The following is a 19,173-nucleotide window of genomic DNA, read 5'->3' as shown; positions in this document are numbered from 1 at the left end:
ATTGTCTCAGTCTTGCACAAAATGAACGCTGTAGGTACCAGAATCGTTTTGTAGCTTTTGCAAACACTGGATCCATAACCTTCCTCGGTTACTTTTAGCAAAAGGGAGGACTTAGCGTTGCACCTTATCAATATGTAGTTTTGGTACAGTACATAAATGAAGTAGTAACTGGTAGTATTATCGATACTGTTGGTAGCATTTGTAAGGAAATAAAAAATGAATGTGCGAGAGAGAAAATGTTAACCGATGACTTCTCTTTGGTTTTTGTTTGTTTGTAATGCATATAGTTAGAACCACACACCGTTGAGCGTTAGTCCATTGTGTATTGTATATCCTTAAAAATATAAATTGCGTTTTATGAGTGACAAAAGTCAGTTGACTGAGTAACGTCTGGGACCTTATGCACCCAAAGCAATTACTTTTGGTGCAAGCTGTTTACATGAAAAAACATAAAACAAATCTATGGAATATAGGAGGTTCGCAGGAGAGCTTCTGTAAAGATTGGAAGGTAGGAGATGAGGTACTGGCAGAAAGTTTTAATCTGCCAGGAAGATTCAAACCTATGGAATTATTGTTGTTAGTTTGTAATCAACAGAATGGCCTTCACGATCAACGACAACAGTGCCTTGTTATTCTTTGTAAGTGCAATAGTTGTTCATGAAATACAGAAACATGTTTTATATAAACTCCATCAAATACTGAAACGGTGTTCAAAATGATTTCGTTTTCCTTTTTTTGATTTTTACTTTCTTTCAGGAAACTGATTTTTCTAGCTCTATATAATAAATATGTATTATCTACATGTTTACTACAACGTCCCTCTGTTTCACGTTAAAAATCAACTAATTTCTACAAAACCCAAATTAACCCTTCAATTTGCTATAAGTATTGTTTATTCTTGAATAACAGACAGCAGGATAACTGTCTGACAACACTGTTGCGAAAGTTACGTGTTCCTTTATACAGTTTATCCTCACTCGTTTTCTAGACGGTTCACTGCTTGGAATCTAATAACATACTGATCACAGATGTGAACAAAAAAATCGAAATGGGGTAACACCCGATAGGTATGCAACACACCTAACGTACGGATACGACCTTAACTGACGAAGACTGCTAGGAAAACTACCGTAGTCTTCGATTACTAATGATAGCCTAATGTACTTTCGCAGTTCTAAGAGGGCTTATTCCCTCGAATGTTGACCCTGTAAGCTCGTAGAATACTCCCAAGGCACTGCCAGCTGACCGGAGCCCCGTGCCGTTGCAGCTGGGCGGCAACGTGACGTTCCGGTGCCACGTGACGGGCGACCCGGAGCCGACGCTGGTGTGGCTGGTGAACGGGCGCGCGCTGGGGGCGGGCAACGCCTCTGGCCCGGAGGCGGTGCCGCAGCTGGAGGAGGAGGCGGACGCCGACGGCCGCGGCCGCTGGTTCAGCCTCAGCCTCTATAACGTGTCCGAGGCCGACGCCGGGGACTACGCCTGTGTCGCCACCAACATCCGTGGCCGCGCCTCGGGCAACGCGTCACTGCTGCTGCCGCAGGTAGGGCTGCGGCACGGGAAGGTCCGAGCCTTTACGCTAATGTAAAATGTGCAACGCCAAGAATGAATCAAACACTGTAGATGGAAACATACCGGGTGGTTATAATTAAGCTTACTCTATTTAACACGTTATGGCACGGAAAGAAATTACTATACGAGTACAGAACTTGGTAGCATTAATTTCTAGTGTCTGGGGTGCACGATTACCAAGCGTCACAGCGTCACCCTCCAATTCCAACCATGTCCACGAGGTGCCATGATCAGTCATCGTAATTCATAGTCTCATCTGACCAGTTGCAGTGCACTTTTTGACGTCTCAACATGAGCTTCGACAAAAGGACCAGGGCATTATTAGTGAAGCTCTATTATCAAAAAACAATAATGCTGCAGCTGCACTTCGAAAATATCGCCCGCTGAAACGGATCGTCTTTCTCCACATGCTGTGCGCAGCATGATGAAGAAGTTGGAATTAGCTGGAAAACTGGGCGTCGCTCCGGAAAAGAGGTCGACTACCGATAGCACCACAGGTGGTTGATGAATTTGCTGTTGCTATGGCATACAGCGCTGCGCGCAGTTCCCGATCGTAAGGCAGTGCGCGTGCTGTGTCAGACAGCTGATTATCCCGTGGTCCTCTGTACGGAAGACGCTTCAAATCATTCTCAAATGGTATCCGTAAAAGATCCAAATCGTACAGCAGCTTGGACCACAGGACGCACAACGTCTTGTTGACTTAGCTCTTCACTTTCTCACTAGGATTGAAGTTGAAGGGGGCTGGCCGTGGATCATCCTACGGACAGACGAAATTCATTTTTCTCTGTCGGGTGAGGTGAACGCACAGAATAGCCAAGTGTGGGGATCTTGAGCTCCAGTCACTGTGCATGAAGTTCCTCTGAATGGTGAACGTATCACCGTATGGTGTGGCTTCACGGCTACGTTCATCGTTCGCCCATTCTTTTTTGAACATGTTGGCGCTCAAGGACCAAACACGTGCAGAGTTACTGGCCGGTGTTACTGCAATATGCTTCGCCAGCATGTCATACCCTCCCTAGAACAGAGACACTCATTGAACTCCACAATTTTCATGCAAGATGGGGCCTCATCCCACACTGCTCTTGAAGTTCACCTGCTTCTCCGAAACACATATGGGAACGATCGAATTATCAGCCACCATCATCATCAGTGTTCTGCCAAAAGGCAGGTTTTCACATGGTAGTTCTCAAGGCTGTCTGGTATTCTGCCATCGTCTTCAGGTCGGCATAATTTCCTCTTCCCTGTACGTCGTCTATCATCTTGTATCTCCTTGCTACTCCCTGTCTTCTCCCTCAAACCAACCCTTCCAAACATCTGCTAGCAAGCACTCCCTTCTCAATGAATGTCAAAACCAGTTCTTTTTTCTTTCTCTTACAAACTTCAGCAGACATCTTCTCTCATCAATCCTTTCCAGTACTCTTTCAGTACTCACTCTTTCCATCCAGCTTATTCTCTCCATTCTCATCCATGTCCACATCTCAAATCCTTCTAACCTTTTTTTCATCCTCTCGTCTCAGCGTCAATGTTTCTGCCCCATATAGTGCGACACACCAGACAAAACGTTTTCCAAGCCTTTTCCTTAGACCTTTATCTAATTTTCCACACAAGAGTCTCATCTTCCTGTTGAATGCCTCCTTCGCTATGGAAATTCGAGTTTTCATCTCCTGGTGACATCTCAAGCCTTCAGTTATTATGCTTCCCAAATATTTAAATGCACTTACTTGGCTAATGGTAGATTGTCCTATTTTAATATTGGACAGTCTGCGTCTTGTACTGATGACCATACTGTTTGTTTTTACTGTGTTTATTTGCATCCCATATTCCACACAAGCTTCATTCAGATCTTTCAGCATGTTATTCATTGTACGCTCAATTTCTGGCATTAATACCATGTCATGAGCAAATTTTATACATTCTATTCTCTGTCCACCAATACATATTCCTCTTTTCCCATCTAAGCCTTTCGCAAAAATCTCTTCAAGGGATGCGTTAATCAACAGTGGGGAAAGGCAACAACCTTAACACCTCGTCCAATACTGCTTCCTTCTGACATTTCATTTCCAATCCTTATCCTTACCTTCTGGTGTAAATATAGATTCTGTATCAGTCGTCTCTATTTCCAATCTACTCTTTTCCTCTTCAAAATATCCATCAACTTGTTCCACTGAACTCTGTCAAAAGCCTTTTCTAAATCTATAAAAACAGTAAAGAGTTCTCTACCTTTTTCCATAGATCTTTCCCCTATAGTTCTTAACAGGCCAATACCATATCTTGTTCCTTTTCCTCTTCTAAATCCGAACTGTTCCTCTGCGATCCCTATATCCAGCTTGGCATATAGACTTCTATTCAACACTCTCAGCAGGACTTTAGCTGCATGAGAAATTAGACTGATGGGCCTATGCTCTTTACATTTTTTAGTGTTTCTCTTTTCCTCTATTGGTAACACAGCTGTTGCAAGGAAGTCCTCATGCCATTCGCCTTTGTCATATATCTCGGTACAGAGGTAGACTATTTCTTTTCTTGCCTTGTTTCCAGACTCTTCAACAGTTCTGCTGCGAATCATCAATTCCACATGCCTTCCTATTCTTCATGCCTTCAGCACCTTTTTTACTTCTGCTTCCAAGATGATGAATCCCTTTCCATCTTCCGGCACATATTGCTCCTCTTCCACCTTAATTTCACTTTGAATTATCAGCCGATCGTTTCCAAATGCTTGGCCGGCACAATCACCTGATCTGACTCACTGTGATTTCTGGTTGTGGGGGTACTTGAAGGACAGTGTTTACCAAGGGAACATTCATACATGTGGTGATCTGAAGCGCAGCTTATCAGGAGAGGTATCCAGCATACCTGCGGGCATTCTTCGTTCTGCTGTGAAGAATGCAAACCTGCGCTTTCAGCCTCTTCTGGTCATTGATGCCATTTTGCACCCCTTTAGTAGCAGTATTGCTACCGGTATGTAGTGGTATGATGTACCGAAGCAGCACATTAAAAGTGTTTCAATTGAATTGATTCTACATTATTTCTCTGCCTCATGTCTTTGACATTAATGCTACCAAGTTTGGCACTTGTACGGTAATTAGTTTCCATTTTAAAACGTGTGAAATAGGGAAAGTTTAATTGTAACTGTTATTCGGAAACACCAAAACCACAACATATTACAATACCTAATACTGTAGAGGAAATCCATTATCATTCAAAACAGCTTCCCGCCGTATCAGCATGGATAACCACGGATCCTGTATGGTTTTCAAGGGAATCTTATACCATTCCTCCTATAAATAGTGAAAAGTTCAGGTAATAATAATAATGAGCGTATGGCATTGGTGGCCGGGAGACCCCTCGCGGGGCGGTTCGGCCGCCGCTCCACAAGTTCTTTAACACCACTACGGCGAATTGCGAGTGAATGAGGATGAAATGATGATGAAAGACACACAACACCCAGTCCACTGGAGGCAGAGAAAATCCCCGACCCCGCCGGGAATCGAACCCGGGACCCCAAGCGTGGGAAGCGGGAACGCTACCGCAAGACCACGAGCAGCGGACAAAAGTTCAGGTAACTATGACGGACGTGGATAGCGATCATGCACCCTTCTCTCCAAAGTAGACCACAAATTTCAAGTAGTATTGAGACCTGGTGACTCTGGTGGCATGTGGAGATGAGAACATTCATCCTCGTGCTCATATAAGCAGTCGTGGACAATACGAGCTGTGTTAACCGGGGCTCTGTCGTTTTGGGATACAGCATTACCACTGGCGAACAAATATTGTACCAAGGGATGGAAATGATTAGCCAAAATGGTCACGTAATACTTAGCAGTAATGCAACCTTACAGAGCCACCATGTGGCCCGTGGTGTACACGATATGGCTACCAAAATTCTTGTCGACCCCCCGCCATATTTCACTCTCGGGATGGAGTCATAAACAAGGCCAGAAGAGTGTGAAACTAAACTCATCCGACCAAGCAATTTTCTTCCATTGCTCCATATTCCAGGATTTATGGTTTCAGCACCAAGTTTCTCTGTTGCGGGCATTTACGTGACTGACGCTTGGTTTAGGAATTTCAGCTCCACCCTGACACTCTCTGCTTATGTACGTTCTTCGTGCTATTTTGGTGGTGACAGAGTACACTAGAGCGACATTTATCTCTGCAGTAGCTTTTGCAGCTGTCCACTTAAGTTTCGTCACAGTATTCTTCACTAACCGTGTGTCACGATCGCCCGTCACACACGCCCGCGTTGTGGCTTAGCAGATGATGTTTCTCCGCTGTCCTTGTGTGCAGTGTAGATTTTTGAGACGGTGCCGCTAGAAACACGAAACACATCGGCTAGCTTCGTTACGGAAGCATCCACCATACGAGCGTACAAAACTTTCCCACGTTGGAATTCACTTAGCTCCGACATAGTGCACTCTCAGCTACGCAGATTGGTATTCCGACCACAAGTGACATTTGCAATCTATCGAGGACGTTGCTCAGGTGCCATTCGTGGTCAGATATAACAGCCAAACATGCACGCTTGGCTAGCATTTGCATCTGTGTTCAAGCATGCATATCTCGCGGTCTTTCCATATTTTTGTCCAACCTCTGTGCATAGCAACAAAAATGTACTTACACTATGTGATCAAAGGTATCCGGACACCTCCAAAAACACAAGTTTTTCATATTAAGTGCATTTTGCGGCCACGTACTGCCAGGTACACCTTATCAGCGACCTCAGAAGTCACTAGACGTCGTGTGAGAGCAGAATGGGGCGCTCCGCGGAACTCACGGACTTCGAAGGTGGTCAGGTGATTGGGTGTCACTCGTGCCATACGTCTGTACGAGAGAATTCCACTCTCCTAAACATCCCTAGGTCCACTGTTTCCAATGTGATAGTGAAGTGGAAACGTGACGGCACGTGACTGACAGAGACCGCCGACAGTTGAAGAGAGTCATAATGTGTAATACGCAGCCATCTATCACACAGGAATTACAAACTACATAAGGATCCACTGCAAGTACTATGTCAGTTAGGCAGGAGGTGAGAAAACTTGGATTTCATAGCAGAGCGGTTGCTCATAAGCCACACATTATGCCGGTAAATGCCAAACGACGCCTTGCTCGGTGTAAGGAGCGTAATAGTTGTACAACTGAACATTGGAAAAGCGTTGTGTGGAGTGACGAATCACTGTACACAATATGGCGATTCGATGGCAGGGTGTGGGTACGGCGAATAGACTGTGAATGCTATCTGCCAGCGTGTGTAGTGCCAACAGTAAAATTCGGAGGCGGTGGTATTATGGTGTGGTCATGTTTATCCTGGAGGGGGAGAGCACTTCTTGTTGTTTTGCGTGACATTGTTACAGCACAGGCCTGCATCGATGTTGTAAGCACCTTCTTGCTTCCCAATGTTCAAGAGCAGTTCGGGGATGGTGATTGCATATTTCAAAACGACCAAGCACCTGTTCATAACGCACGGCCTGTGGCGGAGTGGTTACACGACAATAACATCCCTGTAATGTACTGGCCTGCACAGAGTCCTGACCTGAATCCTATGGAACACATTTGAGATGCTTTGGAAGGCCGACTTCGTGCCAGGCCTCACCGATCGACATCGATACCTCTCCTCAGTGCAGCACTCTGTGAAGAAAGGGCTGCTATTCCCCAAGAAACCTTCCAGCACCAGACTGAACGTATGCCGGCGAGTGTGGAAACTGTCATCAAAGTTAAGGGTGGGCCAACACCATATTGAATTCCAGAATTACCGATGGTGGACGCCACGAACTTGTAAGTAATTTTCAGCCAGGCGTCCGGATACTTTTGATCACATAGTGCATGTGTGCAAGTTCCACATCTCCTAAACCGCGCCGGCTAGAGTGGCCGAGCGGTTCTAGGCGCTACAGTCTTGAACCGTGTGACCGCTACGGTCGCAGGTTCGAATCCTGTCTCGGGCGTGGATGTGTGTGATGTCCTTAGGTTTAAGTAGTTCTAAGTTCTAGGGGACTGATGACCTCAGCAGTTAAGCCCCATAATGCTCAGAGCTCTACTTAAACCGCTGGACCGATTTCAACCAAAAGTGGTTCGCATAACCTTTACAGTCCTGCAACAATTGCTTTTAGTGTAAGAACTACCTATCTATCATACTTCAGGAGATATAACAAACAACAAGAAGCGTGTAAAATTGCCGACTCAAGCACTACTTTTAAATTTATTACTTATGTCCTGCCTATTGTATTCGCAATAAATATCAAGGAAAATATCCACATATGCCGCACCTACGAAGTTACATCACTATCCAGAAAATATGACGTCATAAAAACTGAGATATTTGAAATCTGCCGCACTGTGGATGACATTCAAATTTATTCCTCTTTTCTACTGACTCTATTCGCAAAATATTTCGAAGACAGTACCCACACATGCCGCTGTATGTACCTAAACAAGTACACCATCGTACGCCGTATAGTTCCAGAGGTGTGACGCCACAAACACTGAGATGCGATATAAAATATCACATCATGCGTGAAGCTTTAATAGGCTTATTCTTTACTCCTAAGACATTCTTACAGTTGAGTCACCTTAAAAAAATCCCTGATCTCCGGCAGCGCTTTTAAGGGCTTTCAACTGCGAAGCGCAAAATGCCGTAGGCGAAAACAGTAGCCGTCTATAGAGCTATGAAGAGGCGTTGCCATAGAGACGTTAACAAAACCGCTTTGTAGACACGCGGAGCAGCCGAACCCAGCATGCATAAACTGTCCGAGATACTGCACTTTTACATCAGCTCTCTAAGCGTATTTCTTTCTGCGACTGTTCCATAATTTCGAAGGTGTTTTCACAACTAAATGGAAATGAATTATTTTCGATATTACACTACAAACACATTTTTTTCGTTTCTAATAGAAATATAGCGAAATGAATCCCTGGGCACTGCCGAGTTTGTTAGCTAGCAATATTATGAAAGTCCTTCAATCATCAACAGTTACAATATTCTCTTACAGATCCGGAAAGTAGTCACGTTGTCAAGTTTTGTAGGATAGAGCAAGAGCAAGATTTTATCTATTTTTCTCTATCTCTTGTCCAGTAAATGGTGGCTCATGAACTCCACCTGGTATTGATCGGTGCCTTCTTGTACCATAGCGGCATCATGTTAGCTCTCACCACATGAGACAACATATAGTCCCACTGTCTCTCTTGACCCACTGTGGATACGCGCCAGTGGCTGATCAAATATTTACCAAGGAGAATCGCCAAACAGCTGTATGTTTTGACAAGCTACTTTATTCGCACAGAGAGTATCGGCATCTCAGTAATTCTTTCTTCAGGCCTCTCTGCACTCTATGTATAGACAATCAGATATACCGAGACCCACATACTGGAGCCATCAATATTTGGATTTCTTAAATTGGTTTTTGGGGTGTTTACTTCGAAGACTTACGACTGTAGTCGTTGTCAAGTCTTCGACGTAGACACCGCAAAAATGAATTCGAGGAATCCAGATATTGACGGCTCCAGTATACAAATATCAATATCTATCCCCCGATTGTCTATACATAGAGTGCATAGGGCCTTGAAGATGGTACTACAGAAATTCCGAAACTGGTTGACAAAATAAAATTATTCCGCAAACCGTACGGCTGTTTATCGATTTTCCTTGGTAAAAAAAAATAAATAAAAAATAAATGATTCAAATGGCTCTGAGTACTATGGGACTTAACTTCTGAGTTCATCAGTCCCCTAGAACTTAGGACTACTTAAACCTAACTAGCCTAAGGACATCACACACATCCATGCCCGAGGCAGGATTCGAACCAGCGATCGTAGCGGTTGCGCGGTTCCAGACTGTAGTGCATAGAACCGCTCGGCCACTCCGGCCGGCTTTTCCTTGGTAAAGAGAGGGCCATTGCCATGCAAATACATCGGAGCAATGTCTACACCTACACCTATATTCTGCAAGTGACCTTTCAATATGGGGCTGAAGGTATTTTGACTACCATTATCCCTTCCCCTTTTCTTTTCCCAGTCGTGTGTGGTTCGCGCGAAGGAAGATTGCTGGTAGGCCTCTGTGTGGGCCTCAGTTTCTAATTTTATCTTCATGGTATTGTTGTGAGATATACACAGGAGAAAGCAAAATATTGCTTGTTTCTTCTAGGAATGTACGTCGCGAAAATATAACAGTAGACAAGATGCAGAATGCTTTTCTTGTAGCGTCTGCTACTGTATTTTGCTGCCGGCCGCGGTGGTCTAGCGGTTCTAGGCGCGCAGACCGGAACCGGGCGACTGCTACGGTCGCAGGTTCGAATCCTGCCTCGGGCATGGAAGTGTGTGATGTCCTTAGGTTGGTTAGGTTTAAGTAGTTCTAAGTTCTAGGGGACTGAAGACTACAGATGATAACTCCCATAGAGCTCAGAGCCATTTGAACCATTTTTGTATTTGGCTGACCATCCCCGTGATGCTTTCGCGCTTACTACATGAACCTGTAATGAAACGTTCTGCTCTCCTCTATATCCTGTATCTGTACTACGTTGTACGAATTCCGTACTGACGAGCAATATTCAAGTATTGGACGAACGAATGCTTTGTGAACTACCAACTTCCTACCATCAAGAAACGACCAAAGTTCTCCCATTCAAGTAATGGAGATGTGCCTTCGTATTCAGCGTTAGTTCGTCGTTGATAAGTGAATACTATCTGATCCAAAATATCCGGACACCTGTTAGTGAGTGTTGTAACTGACAATTTGAAAGTTTTTACAACAGAACTGTACTTGAGTCCACATGGATGACTGAATAACAACTGAAAGTCACAATCGCAAAGCCAGTAAGTATTTACTACTAGAGGCAACAAAAGCTAACTTCTAAGTTTCCCACACTGAATTTCAAGCCCTATTCCGATGGCGAAGACGTAGTCTTCCGTGGAGAAGTCCTTGAGTTCGGTATTCGGCGTGAACTGACGTCCGGTGCTGGTTCTAGCCTTTAAATAGTATGTTGGTGTAGTAATACTTCCTGCAGACTGAGATGATCTGTATCCCCGCGTTGTATGTCGGAGGCAATGCCTTGCTACAGCAATACGAGTAACCTCTGCATCATCCAGGTACTGCTTTCCGCGAAGTGCTTCCTTCATTGGGCCAGACTGATGGATATCGGCTGCAGGGTGGATGAGGAAGAACAATCCAATGACGTTTCGTGAGCTCCTCTCGGGTGCGCTGGCTTTCGTGAGGCCTGGCGTAGCCATGGAGAAATAGAAGTTCGTCTGCATTATTGTGGCGACGACCACGTTGAAATTGTTTGTTCAATTTTCTGAGGATTTCGGAATATGCTTTACAGTTTATCGCTGTCCTATGAGGGAGGACATCATACAGAATAATCCTTTCAGTGTCTCAGAAGGCCATCGCCATGACTACTAGCTGAGGGTTCGACTTGACTTTGAATTTTTTCTTCGGGCTAAGGTGGTGTGGCGCTCTCCAAGGATTGCCGTTTTGTTTCGGATTCGAAAAGATGAACCCGTGTTTCATCACCTGTGGTGATGTACGACAAAAAATTGTCACGGCTAGCTTCGTAAATCGCAAGCAATTCCGCACAGATGACCCTTCGTTGCTCTTTATGGTAGTGAAAGATGTTTGCGACCAAGCGGCACGCGGACCGAGCCAGTTTGCTTGAACTTGTTGAAATGATGTCAGATACCTTGCCCAAACACTCACAGTGCTTTTGGTCGAATTTATGTCTTCGCATACATTCTGCAAGCACCTATGAATATCGGCGGTGCTCTGGTTTCCCGCTAAAAGAAACTGAATGACAGCTCTCTGTGCGTCTCCATTACAGACGCCACTCTGAGGGCTACGTGTAGCGACGCCACCTATCGGAACTCCTTGAAAATAAGGGGGCTGAAGCGGGAACATTCCACTGCGTCTCACATCTAATTCCCTATTTTTTCTACCTTAATTTCCCGTGAAAAAACTGTTTCATTATGTATTGAATGCCTCTGTTACTATAGAAGACAAAACTTGCAGCTGCTTGCCTGACACCGTTCTTGCAAGAGCGGGTTGTCCCACATCATGTGTGGAATGCAGATGCAGCGCCTCTTAGCTGCGATCGATAATCGTCGATAGCGGAGATATTAAAACATGAATCGTACTAAAGGTTGTTGTAGATGGTGAGAACTGTCGTAAAGGCAGATACTGAAATACATTCAACCAGTAGTATGGGAAAATGAAGGCAAGGGCCACTTAGATTTAAAAAAAATGGTTCAAATGGCTCTGAGCACTATGGGACTTAACATCTGTGGTCATCAGTCCCCTAGAACTTAGAACTACTTAAACCTAACTAACCTAAGGACTTCACACACATCCATGCCCGAGGCAGGATTGGAACCTGCGACCGTAGCAGTCGCGCGGTTCCGGACTGGGCGCCTAGAACCGCTAGACCTGCCACTTAGAGACTGAGAGTTTGGCAGAAAAGAGGAATTCGTGAAGTTCCGCACCAAACCCGTTAGAAGACTGATGGCTCATATGTGTAGTTAGTTTAAACGTATTTTGTGGGCCGAGGTCTCCTACCGCACAGCGCACACATTAGCTAGAGTCCCGTACGGATGACGTCGAAATAACCGACCCTGGCATAGAGAAAGAACTGATAAAGTAGAAAACAAATAAGTCGCCAGTTCTGGGTGGAATACCATTTCGGTTTTATGAAGAGTACTGTACGTCATTTGCCCCTTACTTAGTTTGCATTCATCTCGAATCTCTCAACTAGCGCCAAGTCCCGAGCGACCGGAAAAAAAGTGCAGGCAACTCCTGTAAGTAAGAATGGTGAAAGAATGGACCCGCAGAATTACAGCCCAACATCCTTAACAACGGTTTGCTGCAGAATTCTAGAACGTACTATGAGTTCAAATACAATAAATTTCCTAGAGATCGAAAAGCTCCTGTTCACGAATCAGCACGGGTTTAGAAAGCGTTTCTCGTGCTAAATCCAGCTTGCCCTTTTCTCACATCATATACTACGAACTGCGGTGGCCGAGCGATTCTAGGCGCTTCAGTCCGCGCGACAGCTACGGTCCCAGGTTCGAATACTGCCTCGGGTGTGGATGTGTGTGATGTCCTTAGGTTAGTTAGGTTTAAGTATTTCTAAGTTCTAGGGGACTGATGACCTCAGATGTTAAGTGCCATAGTGCTCAGAGCTATTTGAACCATACTCCGAACTATGGATGAAGGCCAACAAGGAGAGTCCATATTTCTAGATTTCCGAAAAGCATTCCACACGGTATCGCACTGCAGATAGTTAACGGGAGATACGTGCATTCGGAATAGGCTCCAAGACATGTGACTGGCTCGGTTACTACTCACGTAATAGAGCCCAGTATGTTGTCCTCGACGCCGAGTGTTCATCCGAGATAGGGTAATATAAGGAGTGCCCCAGGGAAGTGTGATAGGACCGTTTCTGTTTTCTGTATGTGTAAGTGATCTGGGTGCAGCAATCTGTAATTGTTCGCTTATGACGCTGTGGTGTACAGGAAGATGTCGAAGATAAGTGACTGTAGGTTGATACAAGATGACTTAGACAGAATTTATAGTTTGCTTGATGAATGGAAGCTGGCTCTTAATGTAGAAAAATGTAATTTAATGCGGATGAGTTTGAAAAAGAAACCCGTAATGTTCTGGTACAGCATTAATAGTGTCCTGTTTGGCACAGTCACGATGATTGAATATCTGGGCATAACGTTGCGAAGCCGTGTGTAATGGAACGGGCACGTGAGGGCTTTGATAGCGAAGGCGAGTGGTTGACTTCGGTTTATTGGGAGAACTTTAAGAAAGAGTGGTTCATCTGTAAAGGAGACCGCATATAGGAGGCTAGTGCTACCTGTTCTTGAGTACTGCTCGAGTGTTTGGGATCCGCACCTCGTTAAATTGAAAGAGGACATCAAAGCAATTCAGAGGGGAGCTGCTAGATTTGTTACCGGTAGGTTCAATGAGCGTGCAAGTGTTACAGATATGCTTCAGGAGCTCAAGTGGGAATCCTTGGAGGTGATAAAACATTTATTTCGAAGAACACTACCAAGAAAGTTTGGAGAGCCGGCATTTGAAGCTGACTGCAGAACGATCGTACTGGCGCCAACATGCATTTCGTGTAGGGACCACTGAGCTAAGAAACGATAAATTAGGGCTCACGCGGAGGCATATAGACAGTCTTTATTGCCACGTTCTCTGCGAGTGGAACAATAAAGGAAACGTCTAGTTGTGGTACAGGGTACTCTCAGCCACGAACCGAATGGTGGCTTGCGGAGGATGTATGTAGATACAGATGTAGATGTAGCTTGGGGTAGTGTTTAGTGAAACGGAAGGATTTTGCGATTTTTAAATGAAATCATTAAACTAGCTTTGTTCCCACTGACAAAAGTGGTGCTTTTTGTGTGTCTTTTCACCAACTGAATTTGAACTGCTGATCTGCTTGTGGTGGCCGGCTGGAGTGGCCGAGCGGTTCTAAGCGCTATAGTCTGGAACCACGCGACCGCTACGGTCGCAGTTTCTAATCCTGCCTCGGGCATGGATGTGTGTGATGTCCTTAGATCAGTTAGGTTTAAGTAGTTCAGACTGATGACCTCAGAAGTTAAGTCCTATAGTGCTCAGAGCCATTTGAGCCATCTGCTAGTCGAGATCATATGGGAAGTTGCTAGGAAAGAGCTGAAGATGTTTTAACAGCGCTGTACGATTTCCAGTGCTCCGATCGGATAACGGAATATTTCAGAACTTACTTAGGTACCTACAGGTATTAATCGTCGGATTTGTAGCACTGACAGGTTTAACTCCATGACGCAGATCAAAGAGAGTCTGGCAACTCTTATTAAGAATACTCTGTAAGAGTACCGGTGCAGAAAATTGATCCGGCTCTGCCAATAAAAGCTCCGCAGTTCATCTCCGGAACATTAAGTCGCACAATTAGCCTCTCTCGCTAACAACGCTTTAATTGCTGTCGCAGCCGTAAATGGCACGTTAGCATGATGTCACGATCTTTCCCAAGACGACACAGAGGAATGTTTTTCTACGTATTTTGTATTTTATCAAGTAGTTTTGTAATTATTGTGTCTGCCACACAGTGCGGACTGGCTACATCGTACATGTAACAAACAAGGATAACAGAAAAAAATAATATAATATTCAAACTTTGTACGGTGCTGTAATTATGTCGACTAGTGTTATTTGGGTTATCGTGTCATGAAATTGCAGCCTGCACAACGAATTACGTTACTGGGGTTGGATGTGTTCAGGATATAGCAACAAGAAATGCAAGTCTGGCTGTGGATTACGAGGGACGTCAGATGATCTGAGTGACAGTGATTTACTTTAGAGATGAAGTGCGACTATCAGCCAGAATGTGAAGTGTAGAAGCACTCTTCCCACTTTGTGCCCCCACAGTTCTCCAGACCCTGGTACGTCGTGGACTGCGAGGGCATATTCCTTTGCATTGAGGCACGACGACAAAAAAGACACCGGAACTGTGTGTGACAACGAATTATCTTCGTAGATCGATTTCGTGACACTATGCGAGATTGGTAAAGCTGAATATGAGTAAGATAATGAACATTGTCTGACAGTACTATATTTAAGGCCGATATATGTTAAAAGTAGCCATTGGAAGCCATCAATTACCTCTTTTGTACGTAGTTTAAATACTCTCCACGGTGAGTTGGGGATGATTTAGGTCCTTCCTTTAAGAAATGTCTTGGTTTCCTTTCCATGTCGAAAAGAACGGGCACTACGCGTTTATATAACTGATTGCTCTCGACGGGCAATGAATCCACAACCTTCAGTGTGGGTGCACATTTCGTTCGACCTCCTGCAAGAATCTAAAATTAACGAACATGGCTGCGGGTATGTGGTGATACGTGGGAATGTGTGTCGGCTGGGGGTGTGCCGAGATAGTCCGCACATTTGCTGTGAACACTGTTTGAGGATAGCGCAATGTTTTACGCAACTGCACAGTATGTAGAAGATCCGGGGATCGAGTCCTCGTCCGGCGCACACTTTCACTCGTCGCCGTTGATTCCAAGTCAAGTCCAGACAAGGCTGAAAAATAATTTCATTTCCTTTCTTTTCCTTTCTCCCCCTCCACCTTCAATTTACATAAAACACTGAAGTTAGTTGCAAAGTAATTTGCTACAGATCATCTGCTATAAGGCGTTACCTACAAGTTTCCGAGAAAGCTGTTCCAAAGAGAGAAAATAAACCCTTAATGATGTGATTCTGCGACTGGGGGAGGCTTTGTTCTCAGCGCGCGATGCATTCACGATATTCTTGTTACACGCAATAAACATTGCTTCTTTCATCAGACAATTTAACCGTTTGTTTCATAAATAAAAACAACATGTACATGAAATTTACCTGGCCTCTGATTTCTAGTGTGGTATTCTTCATAATCCTTAGTCTAGGATCAATGCAGGAAAATGTTTTGGGCTAAATTTGCCATAGAACATAAGATCATAAGATTACTGGAGCCGGAGCACAACGCTGAACTCGACAAAAAAAAAAGGAAGAAAGAGGTTTAAATGGCTCTACGCACAATGGGACTTAACATCTGAGGTCATCAGTCCCCTAGACTTAGAACTAACCAAACTAACAGCACACACATCCCTGCCCGAGGCAGGATTCGAACCTACGACCGTAGCAGCAGCGCGGTTCCGGACTAAAGCGCCTAGAACCGCTCGGCCACACCGGCCGGCCAAATTCGACAAAGATACTGCCAGGAATTGAGAGTGGCTTTGCTTAAGGTACCACACTCTTCAGTTCACTCTCTGTCTCATAAACACGCACTATGTAAACATCATGCATAGAAGTTGGTTTAGAACATATACTTCGTTAGGTTGGCAATAAGCAGATAAACACGAGAAGGAGGAGGAAAGACGTAATGGAGTCGCAATATTTACGTTGTTAAAAGCACAGTGTCCAGAGAAATAGTTATATTGAGTGGCAAAAGAACAATAGTACATCATAGAAAAGAAGGAGAAACATGTTGTACAGTGGAAAAAGGTCAGTTCTCGAAATTGTGCTTATGTGTGGGTGATAAAATCTCGGAGTACTGTCACACAACATTAACATAGAGGGAACAACTAGTTCCTTGCTATCCCTTATGTATATACAGCAGTTCGCTAGGACAGAACACTTGTTATCAGAAAATGAGTAATCAGAGCACGGCCAGGGGCATTGCAAGAACACACAGGTTTAAATGCAATTACAAAGTTTTCTCTAGAACAGAAGCTCACCTAAGTTCAATTTTCGATGCCACAAGTCTAACATGTAACAGTTCAGAGCCCGCTCTTTGCAGCCACCTTGCGTCAACAGTAGTGTAGCGTACACAAGAATCAGGAGCAACTTGGGCAGAAAACATCCACCCAGTCCGACAACTAATAGTTCACCCCACATTGTGGAGTGACGCTGCAAGTCAGGCGTTGCCGTCCTGCCGTGTGTCGATGTACTCAGAGACGCCACGCTGTACTAAGCGCGAAGAAGTATGTGTCTGAGCGCGGGCACTGCCGGACGTGAATACTACCTACCACGACCGAAGCCCTTCTCCCCGGCCAGGAAAAATATTCGTACATCGATGATAGCAAGCATCGTCTTCATAACTGAGTCGGGCAGCTCCACAGCTCAAATAAACAGCATCTTTCAGAATGATGATACGTCAGTCGGAAGCGCAGAGCTCATCAATTCAGACATTTAATACTGTGATCGCAGGGGATTGGTCACTTTATCAGACTTCACAGTCTTGGCGTCAAATGTGTTTAAAACAGTAATAACCCGTCTTGCTTTTTAGAGCTAAATGAATGTAAAACACCTCACAGGTGCATCTTAGAACATTAGTTATCCTACGAATCGCTTAGAGTAATCTTACCATCACACTTTTACGTATGTGAATTTACGAGTTATAGGACTCTTACACGAGTAGAGCCTGACTTGTCGAGTTGTACTTATTTAAACATTTATAAATTGGCTCCACTTTCATTAATGACAACAAGGTAAAAGCAAGAGGCACTTAATCGTCTGACAGCTAGAGTGATAAAACGCGCTGTCTCCTGATCCAGCAACGTATTTCAGATTTTTACATCACTTTCGTGATGGTTAATGGTTAAAAAGAGGCTTATGTCCAGCAAATGGAGTCGTCGCCCCTGTCTTCACCAGCCTATCAGATTGTTCATTACCACTAATCCCTGAATGAGTTGTGACCTGCAGCATTTTTACTCGTTTGCTTTCTCCTAGCCTTGCAAGGAATTCACGGCACTCCGCGACGATCTTTGATGTTGTCGCAAGGGCTGATAGATTTCAGAGCTGCTTGATTGTCTGAATTACTGTAGATGTTACGATCCTTATACTGCTTTTGTAGATTCTCCTACGCTCACATTCTGATAGCAAGTATCTCCGAACACTGTGGACATCTTCCCTAAAGAGAATGCTCTCTCTCGTCCACGCTGTACCCCATATAACCCGGCCCCAGCACCTTCCTCTGTTTTCGACCCATCAGTAAAGAAGACTATGTACCCCGAGCGGAAACGTAGTTCGTTTCTCCACTACTCCATGCTTTCATCTGTAACAATGAGAAGTTTACTGAAGGATTGGGAGTTAGTCAACTGGCATTTGTTGTTTGTTTGTTAATATATTTACCAAATTCACTATATCAGCGCGGGATACTCGATGTCCTAAAAGTTTCCCGTTTTTTTTCAGTTTTTAACCTGTACGCCCCTGCTCCCGCCTCCATTGCCACGGAAAGATCTAATGGGGACATGTTCAGGATGGTCTCTCCCCGCGCAGTGGGTGTGCTGCTAATTCCTCCTATAGTGGCTAGACAAGTCTATCTCTGCTCTTTCCCAAGCTCCTCAGCAGCCACCTTCTGCTTTACTTAACCACACTGTAGCCAAACGAAACATCATTGGTCTTATGAAATGGTGCAAATGGCTCTGAGCACTATGGGACATAACAGCTATGGTCATCAGTCCCCTAGTACTTGGAACTACTTAAAGCTAACTAACCTAAGGACATCACACAACACCCAGTCATCACGAGGCAGAGAAAATCCATGACCCCGCCGGGGATCGACCCCGGGAACCCGGGCGTAGTAAGCGAGAACGCTACCGCACGACCACGAGCTGGGACGTGGTCTTATCACTGAGCTGTATATCAAGCACATAATCCTGGGACTTAGACCCCAGTATTTCCCTCAGGATTTTCTAATGCATATAAGTATACTTTCGCCTTGTAACTTATATCCCTTACGTGAGGGATCCATTCTAGTTTCGCGACCAGGATTATCCTTACGGACACCGTCTCATGGGGTTGGTCACCATCTTCATATCAGGCAGGTGCAAAGCGCAATTTCCTGAAATTGTAGAGCTTGAAACTTCCTGGCAGATCGAAACTGTGTGACGGACCAAGTCTCGAACTCGGGATATATGCCTTTCGCGGGCAAGTGCTTTATCTGCTAAGCTACACAAGCACGACGGGCGACCCATCCTCACAGCTTTAATTCCACTATTACCTCGTCTCCTACCTGGCGGAATTGAAGCTGCGAGGATGGGTCGCAAGCTGTGCTTGTGTGGCTCAATCGGTAGAGCACTTTCCTCCAAGAGGTAAGAGTCCTGAAT

General features: G+C 44.7%; 1 protein-coding gene across 1 annotated transcript in view; it reads left to right on the top strand.

Moving 5' to 3' along the window:
* Positions 1–19,173, top strand: part of LOC124805709 (leucine-rich repeat-containing protein 24-like) — a 677,046-nt gene that overhangs the window by 511,230 nt on the left and 146,643 nt on the right. Inside the window, exon 5 of the mRNA XM_047266278.1 lies at positions 1,268–1,540. Coding sequence (XP_047122234.1) covers positions 1,268–1,540 — 273 coding nt within the window. The remainder of the gene's footprint in view (positions 1–1,267; positions 1,541–19,173) is intronic.

Source organism: Schistocerca piceifrons, chromosome 7, assembly GCF_021461385.2.
Source record: "Schistocerca piceifrons isolate TAMUIC-IGC-003096 chromosome 7, iqSchPice1.1, whole genome shotgun sequence".
Taxonomy (NCBI): Eukaryota; Metazoa; Arthropoda; class Insecta; order Orthoptera; family Acrididae; genus Schistocerca; species Schistocerca piceifrons.
Note: the sequence above shows the minus strand (reverse complement) of the source record. Positions and strands in the feature narration are given on the sequence as shown.